A 25,709-nucleotide genomic window follows, 5' to 3' on the forward strand; every position below is an offset into this window, starting at 1 on the left:
TGATGCCACCCTTCTTTCTGCCGGGGTACGACTTATTCTGACTGACTTCTTATTCCAACTTATTTCTGAAAACCACTTTGTGTATGATCTTCACTTTGTTTCTATGAATTCTCTTGATCTCTGCTCATTTTTATTTGTAGATCTGGATTTTTTGCAGCAGCTAGTTTCATGTCATATCAACAATGTGAGTTCAATTTTGGAGCAAAACCATTCAAATATCCACCGTCTATGAAATTTAGCACTTTTAATGACTATGCCTTCCTCACAGCTGAAGAGAAAATCATTTTGCCAAGGTAAGGAATCAGCAGTGTTGGCCTGTTGCACCCTTAAGGGTGTCTATAACGTAACAGTGTAATCCTAGCTCCTGTTCTGGCTTAAAAAGCAGGTCTGTAACAAGCCCTTCTGGGCTGTGCTTCACCTTGGACTCAGTGTCCCAAGGCTTGAGAGTGGCTCAGCAGTTTCCAGATGAACCAGAAAATGTCATGGAGTGATGACAGCCCTGCCTGCTGCAACAGAGCCTCTGTAATATCCCGAGAACTGAAGGGCCATTTATTTCCCAGCTCAGAGGTCTGAGGTTCATTCTGAGAACCCCTCTTCATCTTGTCTTAGCACCTGACAGGGATTCTGAACTTTAAATTCCTCCTGGTGAAAGTGTGAAGTAACACCTGTCTCATCTGTCATACATACCCCATCACTTTGTTATGTAGCCTGTCTTTCTTGGATGCGGGCCATAAACAGGTCTGTTTTCTCACCTACACCCTGAAAGTTCCAACTGATCCGTCTAAGTGTTCCCCTGGAAGCTGACCTTAGTTAAAACTGCTTCAGCATTTAGTTAACCACCCCTGCAGAATTAAACTTTCCAAAAGTCAGATGGCAATAGGCCCCAACTGTCAGAAAGTCGTCTTTTATGGGTGGTTTCTGTGTACTGCCTCAGTACCCTAAGACCTTGGCGCCCAAAGTGCAGTCTGCGTTGGATAAGAACAGAGTTACCAGCGTGGCAGTCCTGCGCTGCGTTGGAATTCTGTTGTCTGTGACAGTGACACCGAGACAGAAGCTGCCAGAGACTAACTGCATGGCCTCTTCAGTGCCAGAGCCTCCTGTTTTACTCGCAGGAGTAGCATTCTTTTCTGACTTCAGGGTAGGAGATCAGGGCCCTGTTTCTACTTGGCATTTTGTAAAGTGTTCCATATTGTAAGTCCTCTCTGTCTCTACCTCTTCTTCCATTCATTCTTTTTCTTAAACTTTTTATTATAGAAAATTTCAAATACACATGAAAGAAAAAAAGAATAGCACAGTAAAGCAGCAGATATATATATATATATGTATATATATACATACCCACCTCTCAGCTACAACAGTCACCACTCATAGCCACCTGCTTCTCTTACAGTTTTCTCTGTTAATAGCTCCATTGTCGATTCTGTTTCCCTGGCTATAGTCCTAGAGGATCCTTGACAAGGCAGAGTATGAGTGTCTGCCATTTCTATGATGGATTGTTCAGCAAATCCTATGGGCTGTACTTTCAGAATATGTCCCAGCCACCAACTTCTGTTCCCTCTCCCTGTTCCCACCATGGCTAAAGCCTCCAATTTCCCACCTGGGTTGTTCCTGCCCTCAAACTAGTCTCCCTGTTCCCACCTTAGCCCCTTCTCTGTTCAGCACAGCCTCCAGAATGATTGTTACAATATAAATCAGATCATGCACTTCTCTGCTCATCAGACTCCAGTGGCTTCCTCTTTCACTTAAGGTAAAAGCTTGAATCTCAGCAGACGCTGTAGGATTTGTCCCCTCCTCTCCTCCACTACTTCTTAGACCTCTTGCACTCTCCCCTGTGCCATCCTGGCCTCCTTGCTGCTCCTGAAACAGACCAAGTCTGCTACTGTAGCCCCAGGGTCTTTGCACTAGAAAGTTCTGCTTTCACAACTCTTCCTGCTACTAGAATGGTCTGATATGTATTTTCCAATACCACTGAGCAGTGAACTTGATTCTGACACCATCTACCTGGAAATAGCTTCAGACCCCACCTGGAGAAGGGTTTAGTCCTGCAGGACTGCCCTTTCCTCCCACTTTATGTGCCAGTCACAAGTCCAGGTCATGACCAACTCTCTGTAACTGGAGGCTCCCATGCCCTCCACCTTTGGTTTGATTCATTTGCTAGAGCTCCCGCCACAGAACTCAGGAAAGCAGTTTACTTCTGTGTCCGTGTTATACTTAACCAGCTGAGCCACCAGGTAAGATGAGAATGACCAGCCTCCTCCATTCTCTGTTTTAGAAAATCATTGTAAGATTGAAATGAGATGTCTTGTGTGAAAACTTTACTGAATAGAGCTTAGGGAATACATGGTAGACTCCCATGTACAGAGCATTTTCAAGGCATTTCATATGCATCACTGCTCATTTATTTGTTGATCAAATGAATTTCAAACTGTGTTTTCTACTCAGGCACAGGCGTCTTGCTCTGTTGAAGCAAGTCAGTATCCGGGAAAACTGCTGCTCCCTGTGTTGTGATGAGGTAGCAGACACGCAACTGAAGCCATGTGGACACAGGTCAGAGGGTTTGTTTGGTTATTTCCTCTTGTGTACATTACAATACACAAGTCCAGTACTTGTGTACAGGTAGACAAAGTTCTACCTGTTCTTGAATTGCTTTTACAGTGTTACCAGTTCCCTAGCTGTTCATCAAGGTTCATAATATCCAAAGTGGGCTGAAGGAGTTTTCAGAGTTTGCCAAGTCTGTCTTCCAGAAAGAACCTGAAATAGAAGAAGCTGCTTGATATAGAAGACCCATGTTTTTGTTTTGTTTTACTTTGTTTACTCACTACTTTATTTTTAACACATTTTTCATTCCAAAATGTAAAAGACTTAATGCTAATTACAGGTCTCTTAGGAAATCCCTTTTAGTTTTAGAGCTTTCTCATGTACTTACTCTTTACCCTCCTCAGCATTGAGAGGGCAGCACCCTACCATCTAACCACTCTGCAGTTGTAGGAAATGAGGACAGCCTGGATCCTGTAGAATAGAGTGTCTAAACATCAGCAAGAGTAGCAAGTAAACAGTCCCCTAAAAAGGCCTCACAACTAAGGTTAGGAGGAGAAAGAGGAGCTTGGGCAGTGTGCTGACCCTGGCCTGGCCCAGGCATGTGTGCTGATTATATACGAGCAGTACCTCTATCCCAGTGTTCCAGACCAACTCCCTGTAATTCAGCCTATCCCATACACTGCCTTGCTCTTAATCTTCACATAGCTTTAGCTACCAGGTCTCCCTGTATCAGCTCTGTAGCCCAGAACTCCTCAGGATCTGGGCTTATTCTTCTTTGAGCACTCTGGCCCTTATTGGTGGTTTGGCACAGAATAAGTGCTCATGAAAGAGGGCTGAAATCTAAAAACTTAGAATCAAGTATCTTAAGTATGACCACAGTCTCCACACTAGACATATCCAGAACAAAGTTGGAAGAGGAAATTAAAAGAATTATAAGAAAGTCCAGCTCCACTTTCAGCAACAACAGTTCCGTTGAGTAGAGGTTAAGAAAGGAAATCTGGCTAAACTGAGTGACATGTGCCACTCCCTAGAATAGAGACTGAAAATCTAAACATTCCTACTATTAATACCATGAAAGAAATTGAAATTATTTTCCCCCTTTGCCTTCCCCACTGAAAGCCCAGGTGGTTTCACAAGTACATTCTTTCAGACTTTGAGGGAATGGATGGATTCTGTATAAACTTCTCAGACCGCAGAGAAAATAGCAAAGTCACAATCTTTTTACAAAGCTTGCATGTTAATCATACAAAAAGCTGATGAAACACAAAAATGAATGAATGAATATAAACATAAAAATCCTAAATTATCAGCAACTAGTACCCAGCAACACGACCAAGAGGGGTTTATTTCAGGAATGCAAGGTTAGTGCAACATAGGAAATCAGTGTAATTTCTCAAATAGGCCAAGGGACAGTGGAGCAGAGAATTAATACTTTGTGCAAAACTGCTAAAAATTCAATATCCATCTCAAATGAATGACTACTACAAAACAGAAATGGATATAGAAAATAAAAGTATAAATTAAGGATGGATGGATACTTCCTTTACAATATAAAAAAATATATATATATCTCAAACACAAGCATCTTTTTAAGGGGGACACACTGGAAACCTTCCAAGAGATGCTAGGGACCAGACAAGGATGCCTGCTGTCAGCACATAACATCAAAGACCCAGTGTAGCCAAAAATAAATAAATTTAAAAAAAAAAAAAAAACAGGGTGAGAAAGAATATGTGTAAAATGCCACCTTTAGGGAAAAAAAAAATTTAATAGTTTTGTCCCAATATATGAAAAGAGTGACACAGTAATATAACAGAAGCCCAAAAGTAGAACTACTTATAAAGAAAAATATAGAGACATTATGTCAAATCTGGTGAAAGACAGACTGTTCAACAAGTTATAATGGGACAGATAGCTAACTGTCTGGGGGGAAAAAAAAGCATTGTATTTCTACCTACAGATACACATCTCTATGCATAGGCTGTATATATCCAGACTTTCTGGAAGAATGCACATGAACTTTTAACTTATTCCTCAGAAGAGGAAGATTGAAGGTCAGAAGTGGAAGAGAGACTTACTGTTTATATATTTACTTAATGTTTCAGCCTTGTGTGATTATTACCCTTTCGGTTAACATGCTCCATTGAGTCAGCACATCATCAGTCTGACTTTTTGAAGAACTGACCTAACTGGTATCTATGTCTTTCTCCTCAGTGATCTGTGCATGGATTGTGCCTTGCAACTGGAGACTTGCCCGTTGTGTCGGAAAGAAATAGTGACTAGAGTCAGACAGATTTCTCATATCTCATGACACACGTGAAGAGGCCTCATGGACTTATTTCTACTCAATTCCAGCCAATGTTGAAAAGAAAAACAAAGAAAAAAATCTCTAATCAGTTGTATGCACATTGAAACTTATAGCCATGGCCAGATTTTATGCTAAAAAAATGATAGTTTATCAAAGACAAAATTCTCCTAGAATCTAACCCAACCTGCCAGCCCTGAAAAATTCCTTTTAAGGGCAAGGAAAGCTGAATGCCAGTAGCTAGGCCTGTGGTAATTCCATGAAAAGCTATAGGAGATAATGCCCTCTTGAGTGCTTGAAACCACACTGGATTCCTCCAGGTTGGGTTCATTTGATTGTGTAACACAGGATGTTTTGTCTCATATTCTAAAGTTTTTATTTTGGGCAAAAGTCATTATGGAGAAGTAAATGATAGCATTTCTGGGTTAAGCATAACTTCCCATTGGTCAGAGAGCCACTGGTATCTTAAGCATGGATACTGCACTGCAAGACTTGAAGCCGTAAAACTAGAATCCCACAGGTCAGTACTACAAGCAACATGGAGGGCCTGAAAGAAGGTGCACAGACTGTAGACAAAACAAAACCCAATTTTTGATATTTCAGTGATCCCAAAGAACATTCAAGTTTGTTTTTTTTTTTAAACTGCAGAAAATTGGTGGTATTTTCACATTCATGATGTTTCTATCCAATTTTAGTACCCACATTTTGTGAGGAAAAAATGTTTTAACAATGCAGGAGGAATTCTTAAATTAATTGCAATGTTAGACTGGAGAAAATTTGGTATTTAGGGTATTTTTAAGGTACCATCAAATCAGGTCTTCTTGGTTTTTGTTTAAAATAATTTTTTAAAATCAGCATTGTTTTTGGAAGTAATATACTTTGAAACTGTTGAACTAATAGTCTCAAAAACTCTTAGAGGACAGTCTGAGAGCACGTATTCCTATTGTTTAAAATAAATACATGTTTTTGAATAGTAAATTCAGTCATGGATTGTTGACTATGTCTTCATCAAAAGTGTTATTCCCTCTCAGGGTCTCTGGTGAAGACCTTCAAGAGTTTGGTTTTTTCTCCCAGAAAATTGGAAGGTAGAATTGTAAATTCATAGAACTTATTTTATAATGGTGTACCTCAGCAGCTGCCTTTCAATTTATGCCAAGTCCTTACTGAGTTTATACTTGAATAGTAAATATGTCTTCTCAGTTTTACAGTGTCTTAAATTCAATGCACATTTTTTTCTTCCTTCCCCACCCTTTCTTGTTTGTAGTTCATTAAATCGTCCTATTACAGAGCTGATTTCCTTCCTGGCTGTACTTGTTGGGGTGCTGGATTTTTTCCATGTCTTTAGTCTTCCATAAATTCAAATATATATATAAATATATATATATATGTTCTCTTCTTTAGCTTGTGGTAAATACAGTTATTTGCATTGAATAAATAAAACATTTGTTGCCTTTTTTGACTTAAGATTTCACAACTTTCATTGGTGCCTGCTGCTAAGGTTCCAGGATACTCAGGTTTATCCTTTCCAGGTTAGGATAGAATCAAGTATTAGAATTCAGAAGCAAGGTTAATCACTTACTCATCCAGCAAACCTTTATTGGACACCTAAAATATCTCGGGCACTGCAACTATGTGGTATACAAAAACAGATCTGTTTGTGGAGCTGACGTCTGGTAGTGGGGAGAAGACTTTTTCCTTATTGTAATAACTTGTTGAGTGCTTTGAGAAAGAGCAAGGAGAACCTAATTTAGGTGAGGGGAAGGAGAGAAATCTCATTGAAGGAGTAACATTAATTTAAAAAAAGGAGGAAGTAGGACCTAGGGATATAGCCAGGCAGAGACTGAAAATATTGAGCCAGTTTCTGGTCTCAGGTGGTTGAGTGACTGGCAGCTTCCACTTCCTGTCTCTTGAAATATTCTTGGACCTAGCCACCATGGTGTGGGAAAACCCAAATATCCATGAGAAGACCTACATGGAGAGGAACTGAGACAGCCCCCTACCCCTCAGGTCCTCTGTTCAACATCCACAACTGAGCTGTTCTCAGCTAATACTAATTTGAGTAAGCTTCTTGGAAGAGGTTCTCTACCCCCATTCCAGCTACCCTCAACTGATGCCAAATAAACAGAAACAAACTTCCCTACCAAGTCCTGTCCACGTTACAGACTACTGAGCAAAAAAGTTTTTTTTCTTTTTTTTAGCCAGAAAGTTTTGGGTGGCTAGTAACAGCATTAGATAACCAGAATAGATGGAATCAAGTTTCCTTCTCTGCTCTGATGCTATGTATTAACTCGGTCTGGTTATTTACCAAACCTTTCTGAATGCCTGCCTTCTACTTGGTACTAAACAGAGATAGTACCTCTGAGAACTGATCTCACCCTAGATACAACTGTGTCATGGTAACGAGTTCCACACCCCACTGATAGCTATTTTACCTTCATTTAAAGATATCTGTCCATTCAGGCTGGCCATCTGACCCACAGATCAAACATGAGGTGAGGTGAAGTCGCTCAGTCGTGTCCGACTCTTTGCAACCCCGTGGACTGTAACCTTCTCTGTCCATGGGATTCTCCAGGCAAGAGTACTGGAGTGGATTGCCATTTCCTTCTCCAGGGGATCTTCCTGACCCAGGGATCGACCCGGGTCTCCCGCACTGGAGGCAGACGCTTTAACCTCTGAGCCACCAGGGAAGCCCGATCAAACATGAACCATATCTAAAATGTACCACATATTTGGCCAAAAAATAAAATGCAACCGAAAGACACAATGTCTAGTGATCCAATCAGAGAACAGGTCTAGGGTACCCTTTTGTAAAATTGGGCAGTTTCGGAGGGGTCTTATCCTGGAGCAAAGTCACCTGATTGCGTTGCTCAAAGTGGTTTTGTCGACGTTAATCTTGCCTAGTTACCCAAGAAACGAGTTACTACCGAATAATTTTTTATGTGAATGTTCATGATGTAAATTACAAGACATCCAGTTCTTGCGGTGGGGCTGACTTTGGTGGCTGTCTCGCTGTAGTTCCACGAGAGGGAGCAACTATCTCGAAAATCAAATGTCTGCACTATCTGGCTCAAAAGCTAAGGGACTGACTGTGGAAAGACTTCCGTGATTTACAGTGCCGGCTCAGAGGTTAAAGTATTTGGCTCCAATGTGGGAGACCCAGGTTCGATCCTTGGGTCGGGAAGATCCCTGGAGAAGGAAATGGTAACCCACTCCAGTATTTTTGCCTGGAGAATACCATAGACGGAGGAGCCTGGCGGGCTACAGTCCACGGGGTCGCAAAGAGTCCGACACGACTGAGCAACTTCACTTCAAAAACTAATTTGAATAACAATCTTCTTAAATCTTGTAATTCATTCCCAAGTAGCAAGTGGGTAAATCGAGGCTCTCTCTGGCCTTCCATTCCTTGCTCTTCACATTGGGTACGTCTTGGCTTTAATCGCCCGACAGCGTGAGTATACGTCAGTGAGCCCCTGACCTGCTGTATGCGGCCCAGTTTCCTCTGGCTATCCTCCATCCCTTTGCCTCACTTCCTCTCTCTATCTTTGTCCCGCCCCTGGTTTTGGGTAACGCAGACCTGTGATTGGTTGCTAGGAGCCTCGAGGCGGCGGAAGGGTCGCGGTGGCCATGGTGACGGGAGGCGGGGCGTGGTAACTGACGCCGGACCCAGCGGCGGTAGAGGCGAGTTTAGCTAGGCCTGGGAGGGCTGGGAGGCCCGGCTGGCGTGTGGCCGCAGCCGGGGACCCTGAGGCCGGGACGTCGCGCGCAGGCGCTACCCGGCTGGGCCGTGAGCCGGCCGTGGGCTCGGCGGCGAGGCCTCCCGGATGCCGGTTGGAGCTCTGCGGTGCAAAGCAGGGGCTGCGCCCGGGCCGCAGGCAAGGGTAGAAAGCCAACGGGTTCGCTCCCCGACGCGCGGTGGATGCGGCGGCGGCGATGGACGCCCTAGAGGAAGAGAGCTTCGCGCTGTCCTTGTGAGTCACGCCGCCCGAGCCCGGGAGGCTGAAGGCCGGGGCTGCTGGCGCTTGGCGTAGGCCTCCGCCCTGCGAAACCAGTGCCCTCAGTGGGGGTGGGAAACAAACAAGACTCCCCCCTACCCCACCCCACCCAAGTTCCCGCGGTGGACTCTGCCTCTGCGGCGACCGCGGGGTTTCGGGCGCGGAGGACAGGAGCGCAGCGTGGTGTCGCGCGATGATACACGCCTGTCACAATCCCCCGGTCTCCAGTCCTTAGTTGTCAGCAAAACCTGGTGGGTTTGAGCGGCCGAGGCTCGACCGCGGGTCAGAAGACCCTCCACCGCCACCACACCACCACCCCCAGGGACTCTAATTTGCCCCTCCCTACCCCGGCCTGTGTGTTGACCGCACCAGGTTTACGCCCGCCCACGAGTAGATTGGTGTGGGGTGATAGTGAAGATGCGGTGAGTAGAACCCATAGGAAATAAATGTGAGGAACCTTAAGAGGTCTGATGTGAGCCTTGACACCTTTTATTTGTCCCTCTGTGAGTCCTTGTGTCCCATCAGTTTTCTGAAAGTAGATCCACTACATTAAACTTTGATGTCACAGGTGTGTAAAGTGTGTTTTCTAGAATTCATTTGAAAAGGGCCATAGTACATTTGCGGGGAGGGGGCCAGGAATTAAGCTGAAACAGTACCTAATCCAGGTCTGTTTTTCAGCTCTTCCGCCTCTGATGCAGAATTTGATGCTGTGGTTGGATATTTAGAAGACATTATCATGGGTAAGCTTCCCTACTCCGGCTCGTTAGTTTTTAGACTCTTGCTTTTAACAACATTGAAATCCACTTGTAGAGTAAATTTTTAAAAAGAGAAAACATCATACTGCATATAATGTTTAATGTGGCGTACTGAAATACGAAGTAAGCCGTCCTGTGGTTTGCCTTAAAGTCATATAGCCACTTCTCCTGAAGATAATTGATTACCATAGATTCAGTCCCCAGAAGGGAATCATTCAGGTAACAGGGCACTTGCAGTTATGGGGCTCATGGCAAAACTTCAGCAAATATTAACTACTTTATTTCAGAGAGTAAGAGTGGTTTTTAGTCTTGAGTCTTAATATTTTTGTGACGTAGAGCAGTGTAATAGCATAACCATAGCACATGTGTCCATGAGGAACAAGGTGTCATGCTTCAGCTGGTTCCGTATTTTCCTAGGTCCTGAGTTCCTATTTGTGGATTCATTTGGGCTTCCCTGGTGGCTCAGCTGGTAAAGAATCTGCCTGCAGTGCGGGAGACCTGGGTTCGATCCCTGGATTGGGAAGATCCCCTGGAGAAGGGAAAGGCTACCCACTCCAGTATTGTGCCGTGGAGAATTCCATGGACTGTATAGTCCATGAGCTCTCAAAGAGTCGGACACAACTGAGCAACTTTCACTTTGGCATCCATAGGTCCTGCTAAGTATTAAGTGGTAACAGGCATCTCTCATTTAAGACAAATGTGTGGGAAAGAAAAACTTGAAAAAATCTCTCGTATGGGTGACTTTAAGTTTGCTGAGAATAAGGAAAAGAGCACTGTTGTTTAGTGTTATTAGCTGTATTTCTTAGTCTTGTTTAGTGAAAATCACTTGACCCAGTTTTGTACCTTTGGGTCCTATAAAGGTTCATGACCTTAACTCCTAAATACAGATGAAGATACAACATTAAAGTCCCATGTCAATCAGAAGATTCCTGGGGAATGCTGAGGAATACCTGGAGTTCTTTTGGCCTCTACAAGAACCTTGTGTGCAGTGAGGGAAATGAGCTTTCTGTAATCCCAGGGCATTTATTCCTACGTCTAGGCCATTTGTGAAGCATTCCTTTAGTTTTTGGAAAAGATATTCTATTTGGTTGTTGAAATTCCCTAAACCCTAATAAGTGTTTGCTGTGAATCAGTCGCTATACGTGAATCCTCATCTAAATGCCACCTAGCAATCTTTTATGATAGGTACTTTGAAGTTGAAGAAACTGGGACTCAGAGAAATTAACCTGCCCAAGGTTACCCAGTGTTAGTGGTTGAGGTGGGATTTAAACTCTGGTAGTCTAGCCTCTCAGAGAAGGCAATGGCACCCCACTCCAATACTCTTGCCTGGAAAATCCTATGAACGAAGGAGCCTGGTAGGCTGCAGTCCATGGGGTCACTAAGAGTCAGATATGACTGAGCGACTTCCCTTTCACTTTTCACTTTCATGCATTGGAGAAGGAAATGGCAACCCACTCCAGTGTTCTTGCCTGGAGAATCCCAGAGACGGGGGAGCCTGGTGGGCTGCCGTCTATGGGGTCGCACAGAGTCGGACACGACTGAAGTGACTTAGCAGTAGCAGCAGCAGTCTAGCCTCTATCAGAGCCCAGCCATCTAATCACTACACTGTTTCTACCACTGCAGCTGAATTTAAGAGAACCATTTGTGGAGTTCCCAAGCCACCCCGCCCTGAATGGCTGTGTTTAAACTGGGTAGAGGGTGGTGGCGGTGGTTTCACACAGTTTGAAGCCTCTTAATGCCATGGAACTTTACCCTTAACACCGTTAGCTTTCCCTCTCCTAAAGGCTGGCCATTTAGAAAGCAGTTCTGCTGCCATTTAATTCCCACGTGTTAAAAAGAATATGTTTCCTCTTGCGATTCAGATGATGAGTTCCAGTTATTACAGAGGAATTTCATGGACAAGTACTACCAGGAATTTGAAGACACGGAAGAGAATAAGCTCACCTACACGCCTATTTTTAATGAATATGTAAGTGGGTTCCTATTTCTCTTACTGGAGATTAGGATTTCTTTGAAATATGAATTTAGGATTTCTTTAAAATATGAATTTAGGATCAAATAATGCTAAAATCTGCTCAGCTTTTAGAATCTGCCACCAGCACCCTGCTAGGAAGTCTAATTAGAATTGGGTTTAGTCTTCATCACCTATTATTTTCCTTTGCATAGTTCTTGGGGCTGTTTTCCAAATAGTTAATGATCTTGTCTGTTTTAAAAACATGGTTGACTTTATCATAATCCTGCTTTCAGTTACAGTATATGGGCTCCCCATACCTTGCACTTACATACTTTTGACCTTTCAGCTTTCACACACTATTTTTTCTTACTGCATAATTCAATCAAGTGTGCATGACTGTTAAATAAAAGTGAAAACCAAGACTCAGATCACTAACTAGTTGGTGGCAAAACCAAACTAGAACCCAGGAACCTTGGGTTCTGGACCCTTGGGTCTTTGCATATGCCAAGGCCCTGTGCAGCCTCCTGTTAGGATCTCATCTGTCTGAGAAGTTTGAGCCTCCAGGACTTAATTCCTTGAATGCAAAAGTATGGCAGAGTTGGTGAAAGTTTCTTAAGCCAAGCCTCCACTTTTTACAGATCTGTGATTGCCTTTCACTGCATGCTTTTTCATCTGTTTCTTTCCACAGATTCTATCTACCCAGGCAGAAAAGCCCCCACTTACTTCACGCTTCATTTGGTGCCGTGGGGGGTGGGAGCCCTTCTGCTTTGTAACCCTACCCACCTGGGAGCATTCCTCTTGTTGCAGTGTAATTACCTGCGTATACCTCTCCCCTGGAGGGCGGAGGGCAGGGGTGGGATGAGCTCACTGAAGAGAGGAGGTGGGTTTGGGTTCTCTCTGGTGCCCCCAGCACTCAGCAGGGAGCCAGGCACACAGAAATGTTTGCAAAGGGCTAGAGACCAGGCTATCTGAAAAGAAGTTTTACTGTTACAGATTTCTTTGGTAGAAAAGTATATAGAAGAACAGCTGTTGGAGCGGATTCCTGGATTTAACATGGCGGCTTTTACTACAACTTTACAGTGAGTTGAACTTGACTTTTTTTTAACCTCTTGGTACCTTGCTCCTCCTCAACTCTGAAAATTCATAGACCCTCTTCCCTTTTTTCCCCCCTAGTGCTTGAACATCAAGCTTCAGAGCACTTGGTGGTTAGGTCCTGGGTGGGAGGCCCTCCATACCTTTGAAGGAAATCTCAAGGAGATGGTCTGTGTCATCAGTTGTTCATGAAGCAACCACCCTTTTCCTTCACAGGCACCATAAAGATGAAGTGGCCGGTGACATTTTTGACATGCTGCTCACATTTACGGATTTTCTGGCTTTTAAAGAAATGTTTCTGGACTACCGAGCAGTAAGTCCTTCTTGTCTGGTATGCCATAGTGAACCGCTTAGAAAACTCCAAGTGGACCTGTCAGGCACAAACCGCCCTCTGTGCTCCCTGCTGTAACACTGGCGGGTGTCAGCCGGACAGTGAGCAGCATGCCAACCAAGCAGCTGCTCTGGCCGGGGCCTGGGGCGCTTATGAAGAATTACACTCTCATAGTTTTGGTGAAACCAAAGGTCCCAGGCACCTTACAGGGTCCCTGTATAATCAAAAGGACAAAGCCAAAAAACAAGTCTTGATTGCCTTGCCTTTCTTGTAACACAGGATTTTAATGGGAGAAGGAAATATTTTTCATTGAAGAGAGGTGTTTTTTGTTTGTTTCAGCCTTGCTGCTTGGCACAAGGTTCTCCCACCCAGGGATCAAACTCATGCTACCTGCAGTGGGGTCTTAACCACTGGACCTCCAGGGTCCAGTGTACCCTGAGACGTACATTTTTTGAGTGACCAGTGCCAAACAAAAATGCAAAATCACATCCTCCCTCTTCCTGTGTGCTCCCTGGCGGCCCAGCCTCCCACCCTAAACATCTCCCTCCCCAGTCAGAGCTAGAAAGGACTTTCTTCTGTCCCTTGCCTCTTAAAGCTGTGGTATTCTCTTGTAGGAAAAAGAAGGCCGGGGACTGGACTTGAGCAGTGGTTTAGTGGTGACTTCACTGTGCAAATCATCTGTGCCAGCCTCCCAGAACAATCTGCGGCCCTAGGTCCCACCTTCAGGCTCTGGACTCTTCCTGGACATCACCAGCTCAATAGACTGGGAGAGGCTTTGGCTAATGATGTCAGAAGAATACATCTTGGAAAGACTGACTGTTCTGCAACTCTTCATTGATGTGAAGTAGTGATGGGTCAGAAGATAACTACCTGACCTTCCTGGGACAAGACACTCTAGTACTCCTCCCTGAGTAGACCCCTCTCTCAGGCTTCGGAGTCTGGCCCCTGCAGCAAACCCAAGTCCAGCATTCTACCTGGGATGCCCATCCCCAGCATTCATGTCAGGGTGTCCGTGTTGGGAAAATTCACCATCAACTCTCTTGGCCCAGCAGGCCTTACATGCCCCAGGAGGCTTTTTGTGCATTCACAGCTCTTTATATGGATCACAGTTTGAGTCCTACAGCCTCAGTGGGGGTTTTGACTGGGAGGATTTATCTAGGGGTGAACTGCAGCTAGCTGCCCATCTCAGGATTTCTGAAAATCCTACCGTCACAGCTAGAAGGAATCAACTTACAGAGATTTCCTTTACCTAAAAGCTACATGGGAAGATCAGTTCCTAGTCTTACGTGGGCAGTCTTTGCATCACCGTCTTCTACAGGTCCAGATGTAGTCCCATTGTTTCCATAACCCTTGTATACGTGTTTTTGAAAAAATATTTTTATAGATGAATACTCAGGCTAACCTAGTGGATACAATCTTGGAACTTCCATGATTACCCACTTCAAGATCAAAGTATTATATGCTGTGTGCTTTTTAGCTGTTAGTGCTATGAAAGCTAAAATGCTTTCTACCTTGGTGGTCCATTTTACTGGGTGCCAGTGAATGTATGCTGAAAGTAGTCTAAAATATATCCTTTTCTTAGAGCATGTTCGTGTTTGTGCAGGTTTGCTTAAGACCCTTTCTGTGTAAATCAGCTGCTTAGGTTTGGGGTAGGGGCTCTGCACTTCCTTCTTGGCTGTCAAAATAATCCTACCAAGATAGTGTTCCATGGTCTAGCTTAGCACGAGTAGGAGATAGCAACAGCTTTACTGGTCATACTGCTTAGATTCAGTACATTGTCTTCTTACAGTGTTGGATAGAACATTACTGGCTGGCCAGAAAACATGAGTGAAAGAAAAAATGTAGTAGTTCAATACCCAATGTGTACTTAGTTTTTTGTTTTTATTTTTAAAGTAAAAATAGGAATCTCTACTAACTTCTCAGTTGACTCTTTTCATTTTAAAGGATGAGCTACAGGCTGCGTGTTTTTCTGTACCGACATGGCACTTATTAAATACTTTGGTACCATGAGTAGGATTTGAGGTGTTTTGCGTAAACCATCTTTCTAAATGAGCCAATCCCTTGTGTACTACTGCTGCCATCAGGTTATCCGAGCTTTGGTCTTTAAAGCCAAAGGCTTCCTTAAACACTGACTCTGCTGGCCTTGCTTACCCTTCTTGCTCTTTTTATAAATGGGACTGCCCATCACAGGCTGGGTATGTTGGAAGCACTCAAGGAAGACCCCCACTGATCAGTCTGGGTGAGAAAAAGCAAGTGGACAAATGCAAAGATGAAATTATGAAATGTGAACAAGAAAGGCAGATGGGGTTTTTTTTCATCCTTTTCCACTCAGGAAGAAAGCAGGCAAGCCTGCTGTAGCTTCCCATTAGGAAATAGGCTTTCTGATTTAAAAAAAAAAAACAACAAAAAAACAACTTACTAGAACTCTCTGTCCACTCAGGAACTTATCATATGCCACCTTAGAGGGGCTTAGGTGTCTCTTCTCTTCCAAGGAGACGGTTATTCTGTGGAAGAAAAGCTATAACTAACCTAGACAGCGTTATTAAAAAGCTAGAGACATTATTTTGCTGACAGAGGTCCATATACTCAAAGCTGTGGTTCTTCTAGTAGTCATGTATGGATGTGAGTGCTGGACCATAAAGAAGGCTGAGCACCAAAGAATCGATGCTTTTGATCTATGGTGTTAGAGGAGACTCTTGAGAGTCCCTTGGACATCAAGGAGATCAAACCAGTCAATCCTGAAGGAAATCAACCCTGAATATTCATTGAAAAGACTGATGCTGAAGCTCCAATACTTTAGCCACCTGACGCAAAGAGACTCATTGGAAAAGACCCTGGGGCTGGGAAAGATTGAGGGCAGGAGGAGAAGGGGACAACAAAGGATGAGATGGTTGGATGGCATCACTGATTCAGTGGGCATGAGTGTGAGCAAACTCTGAGACATAGTGAAGGACAGGGAAGCCTGGCATGCTGCAGTCTGTGGGGTCACAGATTCGGACACAGCTGAGTGACTGCAACAGGAATGGCCAGCGTGAGAAAGTGCAGTGTTTGGCCCCCGCTTCGGGGGACACTTGCCTCTTCCTATAGCTTAGGCCTCAGCCCTGGGCAGCACTGTTCACCCACACAGCAGGCGCTGAGGACTTGGGGGGCGCATCGGCCTGAACCACAAGGTAGTTTGTTGACAAAGCATGTTAACATCTCTGCCCAAAGAAGCTGTTTCAGGGTGTCCGAAGCCTAGCTGAGGATTTTGTTTTCTCTTAAGCCTCAAAAGAAAATAAGTCGGTCCTCCTTAAAAATGCTCTGCTTATGGCTTGATCCTGCAATGACTATAATTTATTATTCAAACTCTGAGGCACTGGAGAGTAAAAAGGGATGCAGTTAATTGTCATCCCAGGACAACAGGCCCAAACTAGGCCTATACCGGGCCAGCTGGGACATGGGTATCTGACTTAACCTACCCCCTCCTTTGCCCCTCTCCCCCAGAGAGGAGCTCATCCACAACTGTTTGACTCTAGTTACACTTTCATTGTTCCCAGTTTTTTAAGGTGGGACCAAGGGGTGACCAGAAATGCCTGTGGCTTGTTATTCAGAGCATGTTGTGCTGTAGTAGGAAAATAAGCTCAGGGGGACCCACCTCTCTCTGCTGCTCCCCCTTCTTTCTGCTGTCAGCTCCACACACTAAGCACCTGGATTATCTGATCTCTGAACTTCACAAGCTATCAAGGTAGGCCTATCAACCAATTGTTTGAATCCTCGGATGTGAAACCCACAAATACAGAAGGCCAACTGTACTGACTTAGGTTGCGGTTTCCTGGTGTTTATAAGCATGGCTAACTATGATTCCCCGACATCTTTTCCAAATAAGTTCTTCGGTCTTTATTTTTGTAAAAAACAAAAACAAAGTTACCACCATGCACAAGGCAACTCACCAGCAAGGCCTTACTTTCCCTCCCGTCCCAGGTGCCTAATTAACAGTGTCAGGGAGGCAGTCAGCATTGATGTTAGTTTCCCCAAAGGGAAAATGACAAAATAAGGGCTTGGGAAAGGGAGGGAAGCCTGGATCAGGTTTTCATCATTGAGAGTCTCTTAAAACTGATTTGTTTTAAATAACTGGTACGTTCGAAAGGCAGGAAAGGAAAACCATGCTGTCAGAATCATAACCCTTTCTACATGTTTCCCTACAAGTGACATGTTGGCTTGGGGGAGGGTCAAACTAGAGTTAATGTTTTCAGGAATCAGAATGGTTTCATGAGTTTGCTCAGCTTTCCCAGAAAAAAAACGAGGATAAATACTTGCTGCTTGTTAGGCTTATTCTATGGTGGGTCAGGGGCTGCGGCACTGTTAGTGTATTTAGTGCTGGCGAGAAGGCTAGGTCTCAGCTTTGAACACGAAGTCCTAAGGACAAAGCAAGAGAGTCCCGTATCCCCCATCACCTTCTGAATATGGAGGGCGGAGAGGACTGTCTTGGCTGTTGGCCTCTCTCCAGGCCACATGCCTGCCAGAGGAAGGGTCCTGATTCCTTGGGAGTGTCGGGTGAGCCCGAGGAGCCTGAGGAGCAGAGATGAGCATGCGTAGTCCCTTCCAGGCTGACTGTACGGGGCGCAGACTTCAGGCCTCCGGAGCTACCCGCACTGGGAGCAGGCTGTGGCCTTCAGCCTCGCAGTGGCCCGTGGCACAGGTGGTTTAGGAATAGCCACCAGCCATCTGACTGGTGGCTGCATTGCTGCCTGCTCCTCGCCAGGCCTGGAAGCTGAGGAAAGCACTCACTCCATAGGCAATCATCACTAAACACGAAAAGAACTGAAAGAGAAGACACAGAGGTGAGTCTGTCTGAAGCATGGCACATGGGGCTGGGGGCCACAGCAGTGAAACACAGAGGGCAGGCACAGACAGGGAAGCCAGAGCCCCTCAATTAACCGAATGAGCCACACCAACTCCTGGTACCCGTACAGTCACTTAATGACTATGAGGCTGATGGGTACCAGGTTCTGGGTGCTAACTTTGCATTAACCCAGGCAAGCTGTGTCAGACTGAGAGGGAAGACTGGACAATATGCTAAGAGTGACAAAGGGGTAGGAGCTGCTTTAGACCCAGCTCCGGGATTTCGTTTTTTAAAAGGCAACATTCAAAAGCTGCCCTAGGAATATTATGTAACTCACGTTCCAGAAATCTCCATGTCTCTCTTCTGGTGACTGAGTTCACAGGTTTCAAAACCATCCTCACCAGGAAGAATGAGGAAGCCCAAGTCCTGGTCTAGCCCTACCCGGGGCTCAGTCTAGGTGTGTCCCTTCACCACTCTGAGCCTCAGTTTCCTGGTCTGTCAAAAGGGTTGGCCGTCCCTCTCCCCCCGACCCTCCTGTCCTCACACTCTCTCTCTCACACACACACACACACACACACACACACGGAGTGGAAGAACACTCATGGGTGATGCATGCCAGGTGTGTGGGGTTCTGACACTTTACCAGACATGGAGCCCAAGTTTGGGTTGCCTAGGAGAACCTGAGACTCCCCCAGATAGTTTGCCCATGCCTTTCCCAAAGGTGGATGATAGAGAGCTTCTAACAGACTCTCCAAGGAGACAGACAACCCTAGATCAGTGTGGCACAGGAAAATTCAACAGGTAGCCCAAGCTTCATTTGCCAACCCGAAGCATTTCCCAAGCATTCTGGTTCCTCGGGGTTTTGCTGTTAATTTTTGCTGTTAATTATGGACACCTGGTGGCTCAGTGGTAAAGAATCCACCTGCCAGGGCAAGAGACACGGGTTCAATCCCTGGATAGGGAAGATCCCTTGGAGAAGGAAATGGCAACCCACTCCAGTATTATTGCCTGGGAAATCCCATGGACAGAAGAACCTGGCGGACTGTGGTCCATGGGGTCGCAAAGAATTGGACTTGACTTAGTGACTAAACAACATGGACACCTGTGAGTCCACTGGGAGCTGGAGGGTGATTGAGCATGTGGCAGATGCTGGGCCTGGGGTCAGGGAGCAGCGGGAGTCCAGGGGCATAGACCTCGCTTTGACCCGTCTCCCCTTTAACTGCCGAGGGTGCCCCAGGGAACCATACTCACAGAGGCTGCTGCACGCTGGTTATATGGCCGAGTGCCCTTCAGGGATGTCACCTCAACCGAAGCAGAGCAGGTGATGAAGGCCGTGATGTAGAGGACAGTGGCACCCACGTTAAATACCATTAACTGGGGGTTGGGGGAGTGGAAAGAACAGGCTTAAGACATGAGGCTTTTACAGTAACTATGGAACTTCCTGTTCCCACTGACACATCCCTTCAGTAGCCAGAACAGGGACTGGGGCTTGAGGAGGAGGATGGAGACCATGTGGGTTTTTCCCATTAAAAGGGCCTCCAGAGGCAGAGGTCTACACAGGGCCAGCCTGGAGGCCCTATGAGCAGAGAACATAAACATAGTTTATGACTGAGAGATGGTGGGGGCCTAAAGTGATCTGGCTGGAACATCAACAGTTCCACATGGTAAAACTCACTCCTGATGGCAAGAGGCCAAACCGAGCCTGTCTCAGTGCTCCAGCTGAAGGGCCTGCTCCTCCGCGGTGGCTCCCGGCCAAGCCTGGCCCTTCCCGTGGCCCCTGAGGGCTTGGCTCTGAGGCTGATCCCAGGGGTGTGGCGGAGGGGCGGGCTCTGGGGGGCCCTCACATCCCTAGCTCTGCCCCCAGTGGGAGGAACCTATTTCTGCCTTCTGGCCACATCCTAGGCTCTAGGCCCCACGTCAAATGCCATGGTAAAGACCCTCAGCTGGCTGCCAAGGAAGGGCCCTGGGCTAACAACCCGTCCCAGGTCCCATTTCCCCAGTGCTTGGTCCCTGAAGTCAGTTCTTAGATCTCTTAGCCCAGCCAGACAGCAAACTGATGGCCCTCAGGCATGTTTGGTTTATCTCATATTTTTAAAAAACAATTACCAACATTCTAAAATTAGATTTCATATAAAAACTAAGATTACATATAAAACTTTCAATCTTAAAACATCAAGATTTGGCACCTGCATTCCCACTAACAACAGTTAGAGCTGAGTCGAGGCGGCTTCCTATGGACATACAAGTTCTCCAGAACCCCTTCTGACCTACTTCACTCGTATGTCTTTTCTTTAGGGCCTCTTGCCTGGGCCCCAAAGGGGGCTTGTAGTCCCCATCCCAGAAAAGCCCGATTTGGCAATCCTAATTTCACCTTATCTAGGAGTGTGAGGCACTGCCCTGCCATCATGGCCTGGGAAAGGAGCCTCTCCCATCAGCAGCTGTGACTGGAGCCCCACAGCAGTGCTAAGAGACACCAAGGCCCCTCCATCTCCGGAGATGTCTTTCTCCAAGGCTCCTAGGACACAGGGCAGGGGCTGGACCCCGTCCAGGAAGTCAGGCCACCCCCTCATCACCCCAGGATCTTCCCTCCAAGCCCAGTGCCCACTGCAAACACCACCTGGCTCCTACCAGTGATGTCAAGATCTAACAAACCCGGTCTGTCTTGAGGATGACTCACGTTTCCTCAGCTTCAAAAGTCATTGAATTGCAAACAATGCTGCCTAGTCCCAGCCTTGCTTGTCTGACAATCATGTGCCTCTCTTGCCTCTCTGCTCGCTGAAAGCCTCAGACCCCAGCTGCAGGGGTTTTCCGGGCTGGAGGAAAAAAAAAGCCCCAGCAGCTTTCTCTGTGTCTGGCCAGGGTACTTCCTATGGACACTCTCAGCTCTGTGTTCTAAGGAGACTGACCTAGGCAAACCGAGGACACCACCCTCTGCCAGGCTGCGGGGGCCTCACCCTGCACCCAGCCCATCCTGCACACACCAGGCCCAGCCTCGGTGACTCCTGCCAGCTCACCCCAGCCTGCAGGCCCAGGGCTGCCGGTCTGGGCCCAGCCAGAGCCACAGCACCCACAGAATCAAATCCCAACTGCCCACCCCCCAAAAAGGAAAAATATTTTCAACATCCCAAACAGCACCTCACTTGTACTCCCTCCGTGGGAGAAAGTCAAGCCTGAGTCATCCTGGATTCAAAGCTCTCAGCTCTCAGAAAAACTGGACACCGGAACCATTCATCCTCCTTCCCGCGACCCGACTCAGTTCTACAGGTCAACGAGGACTTCAGTCAACCCCCAGCCACCACATCTCACTCAGGGAAGGTCACATTGTCACAGCCAGCCCAGAGGCAGAGGAGCCACCCCAAGGGCTCCTATCCAGACTCACCACCAGCGGCCAGGGCACCATGTACAGCTTCAGGTGCAGCTGAAACAGGTAGAGGACAAAGAAGATGATTGTCACCAGCCAGAGGAAGACAGCGACGAACATCACCCAGCCGTAAGATGGATACAGGTGGTACGGAGTGTCAGCAATCAGGGCCCACACCAGCAGCCCCAGCACCTGGAGGAGATGAGACAGAGCCAGAGTCTCCCAGAGTCCCCAGCGCTCAGGCCGGAGGCCACAGAGCAGAGGTTTCCAGGCCTTGGCCCCGGCGCGCCCCCTGCAGGACACATTTCTCATTGGCCCGAGAAATGTTTATTTGGCTTTTATCACATGCATACAAAGCCCTTGCCTGGTAACTTACCTCCTTCAGACCCCAGCTGAAATGGTACGTGCTCCAGGAAACCTTCCATACTCCTCCAGTCTGGGCTCCAGAGCCCTCTTCTGGGCTTACATGGCCCCTCAGGCACCACCGACCCAAAACAAATTCTGTTTCCTTCCCCAGACTGGAAGCCACAGCAGCACTGCCATCCACTCGGCTGCCTCCAGGGTGAGACCCCTGCAGCCCTGGAGAGGGTGGTCTCCCGGGCTCGTCCAGTTCCCCAAGAACATGACTGGCTCATTCATAAGTGCATGCTGGCACCCAGGACAGGACCCAAGCTCGGCCAGGGGCTTAGGAAAAGCTACTGAAAGAAAGACGAAGTCACCAGCACATCCCTGAGGCAGGGACACAATCACAGAGGCCCGGAGGTACAGTGACATCTGCCTGGAGCCCCACCAAGCCCCCTCCACCCAGCCTTCTCCGACTTGCCTAACTGCACCATACAGGTGCTACCATCCCTGCCTTCCAGGTGAAACTGAGCCTCGGAGAAGCCAAGGGACTAGCACGCCATTTGTACGTGGCAAGGTGGGCCCCAACATCCCAGCATGTGCAGAGTAGCTAACTCCACGGCCTCCAGAGCTGACCGCCTGATTTAAAACCCACTCCTCTTGCCAGCTGTGTGACGCTGGGGCAACTCACAGCCACTCTGTGCTGTGTTCACAGCACTGGTCGTGTGAGTATGAAGAGCACACTTACTGTATAAGGTCAGCGCCCATGAGGGTTCATGCATATAAAGGAACTATTCCCAGCTGAGGACGCCGTCCCGCAGGGAATTCTACACAGGCAGGTCGGCTGACCCACCTCAAGGGCATCCTGGGGAACTTGGCAGAGTGGTACCTAACTTGGTCAGAAGCAAAACCCTGCTGGTTTGAAGGACAAAAATTCCCCCAGCTTCCCAGACAAGGGAGAGCTGTCACTCACCCCAGAGCAGCCAGAAAGGGTCCCCTAAAGTGAAAGTCATCCAGTCATATACGACTCTCTGAGACCCCACGGACTGTAGCCCGCCAGACTCCTCTGTCCATGGGATTCTCCAGGTCAGAATACTGGTGTGGGCAGCCATTCCCTTCCAAGGGATCTTCCCAACCCAGGGATCGAACCCAGGTCTCCCACATTGCAGGTGGATTCTATACCATCTGAGCCACCAGGAAAGCCCTCAGAGAGGGTCCCATGCCAAGGACCAAAAGGGAAGTTTCTGTATCAGTCCCCCTCCACGTGTGGGGCAGGGCAGGGGTGACCCCAGCTGAGGCCCAGAGTCCAGGAGCCCCTTTGACAGCTTTCCTTTCCCCCCACCACCGGAAATGAGAGGTAGAGCCCTGGGCTTTCCAGTCAGCTGCTGGGCTTTCACCCTGCCTGTGTGGTGGGACACCAGGCAAGTGTCCCCGCCTCTGTGCGGCTCCCCAGGGCATCTCTAGTCCACCCGCTAGAACCCAGGCCCCTGGGTTTTGGGCATTGCTGCTTCTCCAGTGCCCTGCAGTGCCGAGCACAGAGTACCTGCTCAGTAAACACATGCTCAGGCACTAACCGGCCTCAGCTTCCTTATCCAAGAAATAGGGGCCAGACACCCTTCTGGCACAGGTGCCGTGTGTTATAGGAGGAAGCAGGCCTGAGTCGATAAACATGCTCCCAGCCTTGCCTCCCTCCACCCAGGGGTGGGAGTGAGAGACTCAGGAAGGCACCATCTCCCCCTTCTCTCCAGGTTTTTGCACCTGCCCCTCTTCCTCTCCTGGGGGGGAGGGTTGAGTTCCCAGGGATGCCCACCTGGCTACTGCACCCTGCCAGCCTTCCTGACCCACCTCCAGCCTCTAGTGCTCTCCTTCAGCCACCACCAATAGACTGGGTGGCCCACAGGGCCCAGTGTGCGATGAGGAAGGTGGGACAGGGAGCAGAGCCTTGTGGGCAGTCACACCACTGGAGGGGAGTCCTTATCCATGAGGACCCAGAGTCAGAGTGTCTCAGCCCAGACCCCCAAGCTTTTACCACTCATCCTTCGGACAGACACTGCCTGAAACAGACACATCAGGGGGGCCAAGAGCCCCCAGACCCAGGGGAGTCACTGCTCAAAAGAACAGACACCCCCAAAGCAGCAAGGCACAGGACCCTTCCAGGGGCAGACAATTGTCTCCCTGTCTTTTTATTTTGGCCATGCTACTGGGCGTGCAGGATCAAACCCATGCCCCCGCAGTGGGAGTGTGGAACCCTAACCACTGGACTTCCAGGGAGGTCCCTAATTATCTCCTTGCTTTAAAGCAGGGTCCTTATGGGCCTCCATGCCATCGTGTTGCCTGGTTACAACTATCTGAAAGGAAGTTAGAAAACGCAGTGAATTAAAAATCACGAAGGGAATGATTTGGGTTTACATTAATGTACGCTTATCAATTGGTGGTGTTATCACTCATGGGCTTGGTCACAAATAATCACCTAATGCCCTCTGGCTCGTAATGTGCCAAGCCTCAGGTGAGCACCTTCCCTTTTATTTCACTGATTTTCCCATAACCCTCTCATTAAGCTTTTTTATTAGCCCCATTTTTCAAACAGGAGCTCAGAGGAAAATGTGCCCATGGTCATCTGTAGTCACCCATGAGTCAAGGACAGGGTAGGGCAGGACTTGAACCCAGATCAACCCTTCTCTGAAACCTGGTCTACTAAGAGTTACTTAGTGATGTACAAAAAATGAGGACACTTGGGCTGGCTCCGAGGGGCGAGGCCCAGCTGGCATCCCGGCTCCCTGGTCTCTGCCTCTCCCTCCTGCTCAGCCCTGATTTCCACATCAGCAAGCGCAGCCTTTGGGAGACAAAGCTGCTGGAATAAGCAGTGAGAATATCTGGCATCCCCCCAGCCTTGCCTCCCTGGCCCTGTGCCCAGGGAGCTGCCTCGGTTTCTGCTCTCCAACAAGGAAGGTCCATCTGAACCTGACAGACTGGTTTTTCCCGTCCCCTCACCCCCGGCCCCAAGAATCTGCCGGAGCACCCCAGTCCAGGATAGGGCAACCCCGCATGTGCTGACCCTCTGCTAGGCATGGGAAGCTGGGCCCAGGCCTCATCTCTAGAATGTGCAGGAGCCGCTGGACCCTTCCACCTGCTGCGGACCCACAGTCCAGCTGGAAGAGGCCAGAAGACTTGTCTTACAGTCCAGTCCAGAACGGTAAACCCCACCGTGCAGGGGAAGCAGGGAAGCAGTAGCCAGAGGGCAAACAGGTCCTCGTGCAATTCTGACACCCCCGCTCTGAGCACAGGCCCCACCATGTGCCTCCCTCTGGGTTCACTCATTCAACAAGTATCTGTGATGGGACTTCCCGGGTGGTCCAGTGGCTAAGACCATATGCTGCAATGCAGGGAGCCCAGGTTCGATCCCGGGTCGGGGAACCAGATCCCACAAGGCACAACCAAGAGGCCCCATGTCACAACTGAAGATCCTGCATGCTGTGACTAAGACTTGGTGATGCCAAATAAGTAAGCCAAACATCTGTTGAGCACTTACCACTGTGTGAGTGGTAAACATGGGAAGCCCTGCTCTCCTGGAGCTCTCACTCTACAGCTGGGTTGGGGGTAGGGGAGTCAGATAAAACCCTAGTACACGAGGGAAGCACAGGAAATGTGTTATGGGAAAAAATTCAGCTGAGAAGGGATAAGAAGGTCAAGAAAGGTCTCACTAGGACATGAGAGCAGGGGGTGGGGGTGGGGGGGAAGTTGGCAAAAGGAAGGAGCCAGGTGAGGAAGAGCAGAACTCTGTGCTGTAACAAACTCTCGAGGTCCCTGACTCTTGCCCCCATGCACCTCTGTCCCCATGCACCTCTGACCCCATGCACCTCTGACCCCATGTCGGCACATACACCTGTGTGTCTTACTCTTCAAAGACTGACACACAGACACACACACACATACAAACATGCACAGAATGAAACCTCACCCCTTGGCCCCTCCAAACTCTGAGGCCCCTGCCATGCCTCCTCAGGCACCCCCTGCAGATGAACCAAGAGAACTGTCTGGAAATCCTGAAGGGAAAAAAAAGCCCTTTCCTTCTTGAAAACCTAAAGATTTCAGATGAGGGATTTTGTCTTTAAACGACAATTCCCCTGGTGGCTCAGACAATAAATAATCTGCAGGAGACAGGAGTTCAATCCCTGGGTCGGGAAGATCCCCTGGAGAAGGAAATGGCAACCCACTTC

The 25,709-nt window shown here is 47.7% G+C and overlaps 3 protein-coding genes across 5 annotated transcripts in view; 2 read left to right on the forward strand and 1 right to left on the reverse strand.

The window, feature by feature from the left end:
* Nucleotides 1-6,131, forward strand: part of RSPRY1 (ring finger and SPRY domain containing 1) — a 38,304-nt gene extending 32,173 nt beyond the window's left edge. For both annotated transcript variants that reach the window (XM_069549911.1, XM_069549910.1), the window contains exons 13-15: nucleotides 141-293; nucleotides 2,443-2,547; nucleotides 4,753-6,131. In XM_069549911.1, coding sequence (XP_069406012.1) covers nucleotides 141-293; nucleotides 2,443-2,547; nucleotides 4,753-4,849 — 355 coding nt within the window. In that variant the 3' untranslated portion in view covers nucleotides 4,850-6,131. The remainder of the gene's footprint in view (nucleotides 1-140; nucleotides 294-2,442; nucleotides 2,548-4,752) is intronic.
* A 2,288-nt stretch (nucleotides 6,132-8,419) lies between these two features.
* ARL2BP (ARF like GTPase 2 binding protein) lies at nucleotides 8,420-14,977 on the forward strand. The gene is made up of 6 exons (XM_069549914.1): nucleotides 8,420-8,811; nucleotides 9,514-9,575; nucleotides 11,453-11,559; nucleotides 12,538-12,623; nucleotides 12,853-12,949; nucleotides 13,582-14,977. Exons 1-6 carry the CDS (start codon nucleotides 8,774-8,776, stop codon nucleotides 13,678-13,680), a joined length of 489 nt encoding a protein of 162 aa, XP_069406015.1. The 5' UTR covers nucleotides 8,420-8,773; the 3' UTR covers nucleotides 13,681-14,977.
* Nucleotides 14,978-16,828: 1,851 nt separating this feature from the next.
* The window catches only part of PLLP (plasmolipin), a 28,827-nt gene continuing 19,946 nt past the window's right edge, over nucleotides 16,829-25,709 (reverse strand). For both annotated transcript variants that reach the window (XM_069549912.1, XM_069549913.1), the window contains exons 2-4: nucleotides 21,169-21,342; nucleotides 19,041-19,163; nucleotides 16,829-17,767 (exon numbers count right to left, since the gene is read on the reverse strand). In XM_069549912.1, the coding sequence (XP_069406013.1) occupies nucleotides 17,651-17,767; nucleotides 19,041-19,163; nucleotides 21,169-21,342 (414 nt within the window). In that variant the 3' untranslated portion in view covers nucleotides 16,829-17,650. The remainder of the gene's footprint in view (nucleotides 17,768-19,040; nucleotides 19,164-21,168; nucleotides 21,343-25,709) is intronic.

This window comes from Ovis canadensis, chromosome 14, assembly GCF_042477335.2.
Source record: "Ovis canadensis isolate MfBH-ARS-UI-01 breed Bighorn chromosome 14, ARS-UI_OviCan_v2, whole genome shotgun sequence".
NCBI classification, from domain to species: domain Eukaryota; kingdom Metazoa; phylum Chordata; class Mammalia; order Artiodactyla; family Bovidae; genus Ovis; species Ovis canadensis.

Bases quoted from the DNA above. Each gene is read 5' to 3' on its own strand.
- ARL2BP (XM_069549914.1), top strand. From the start codon at position 8,774: ATGGACGCCCTAGAGGAAGAGAGCTTCGCGCTGTCCTT. The intron at 9,576-11,452 runs GTAAGCTTCCCT...CTTGCGATTCAG, and splicing joins TTTAGAAGACATTATCATGG to ATGATGAGTTCCAGTTATTA. The intron at 12,624-12,852 runs GTGAGTTGAACT...TTTCCTTCACAG, and splicing joins GCTTTTACTACAACTTTACA to GCACCATAAAGATGAAGTGG.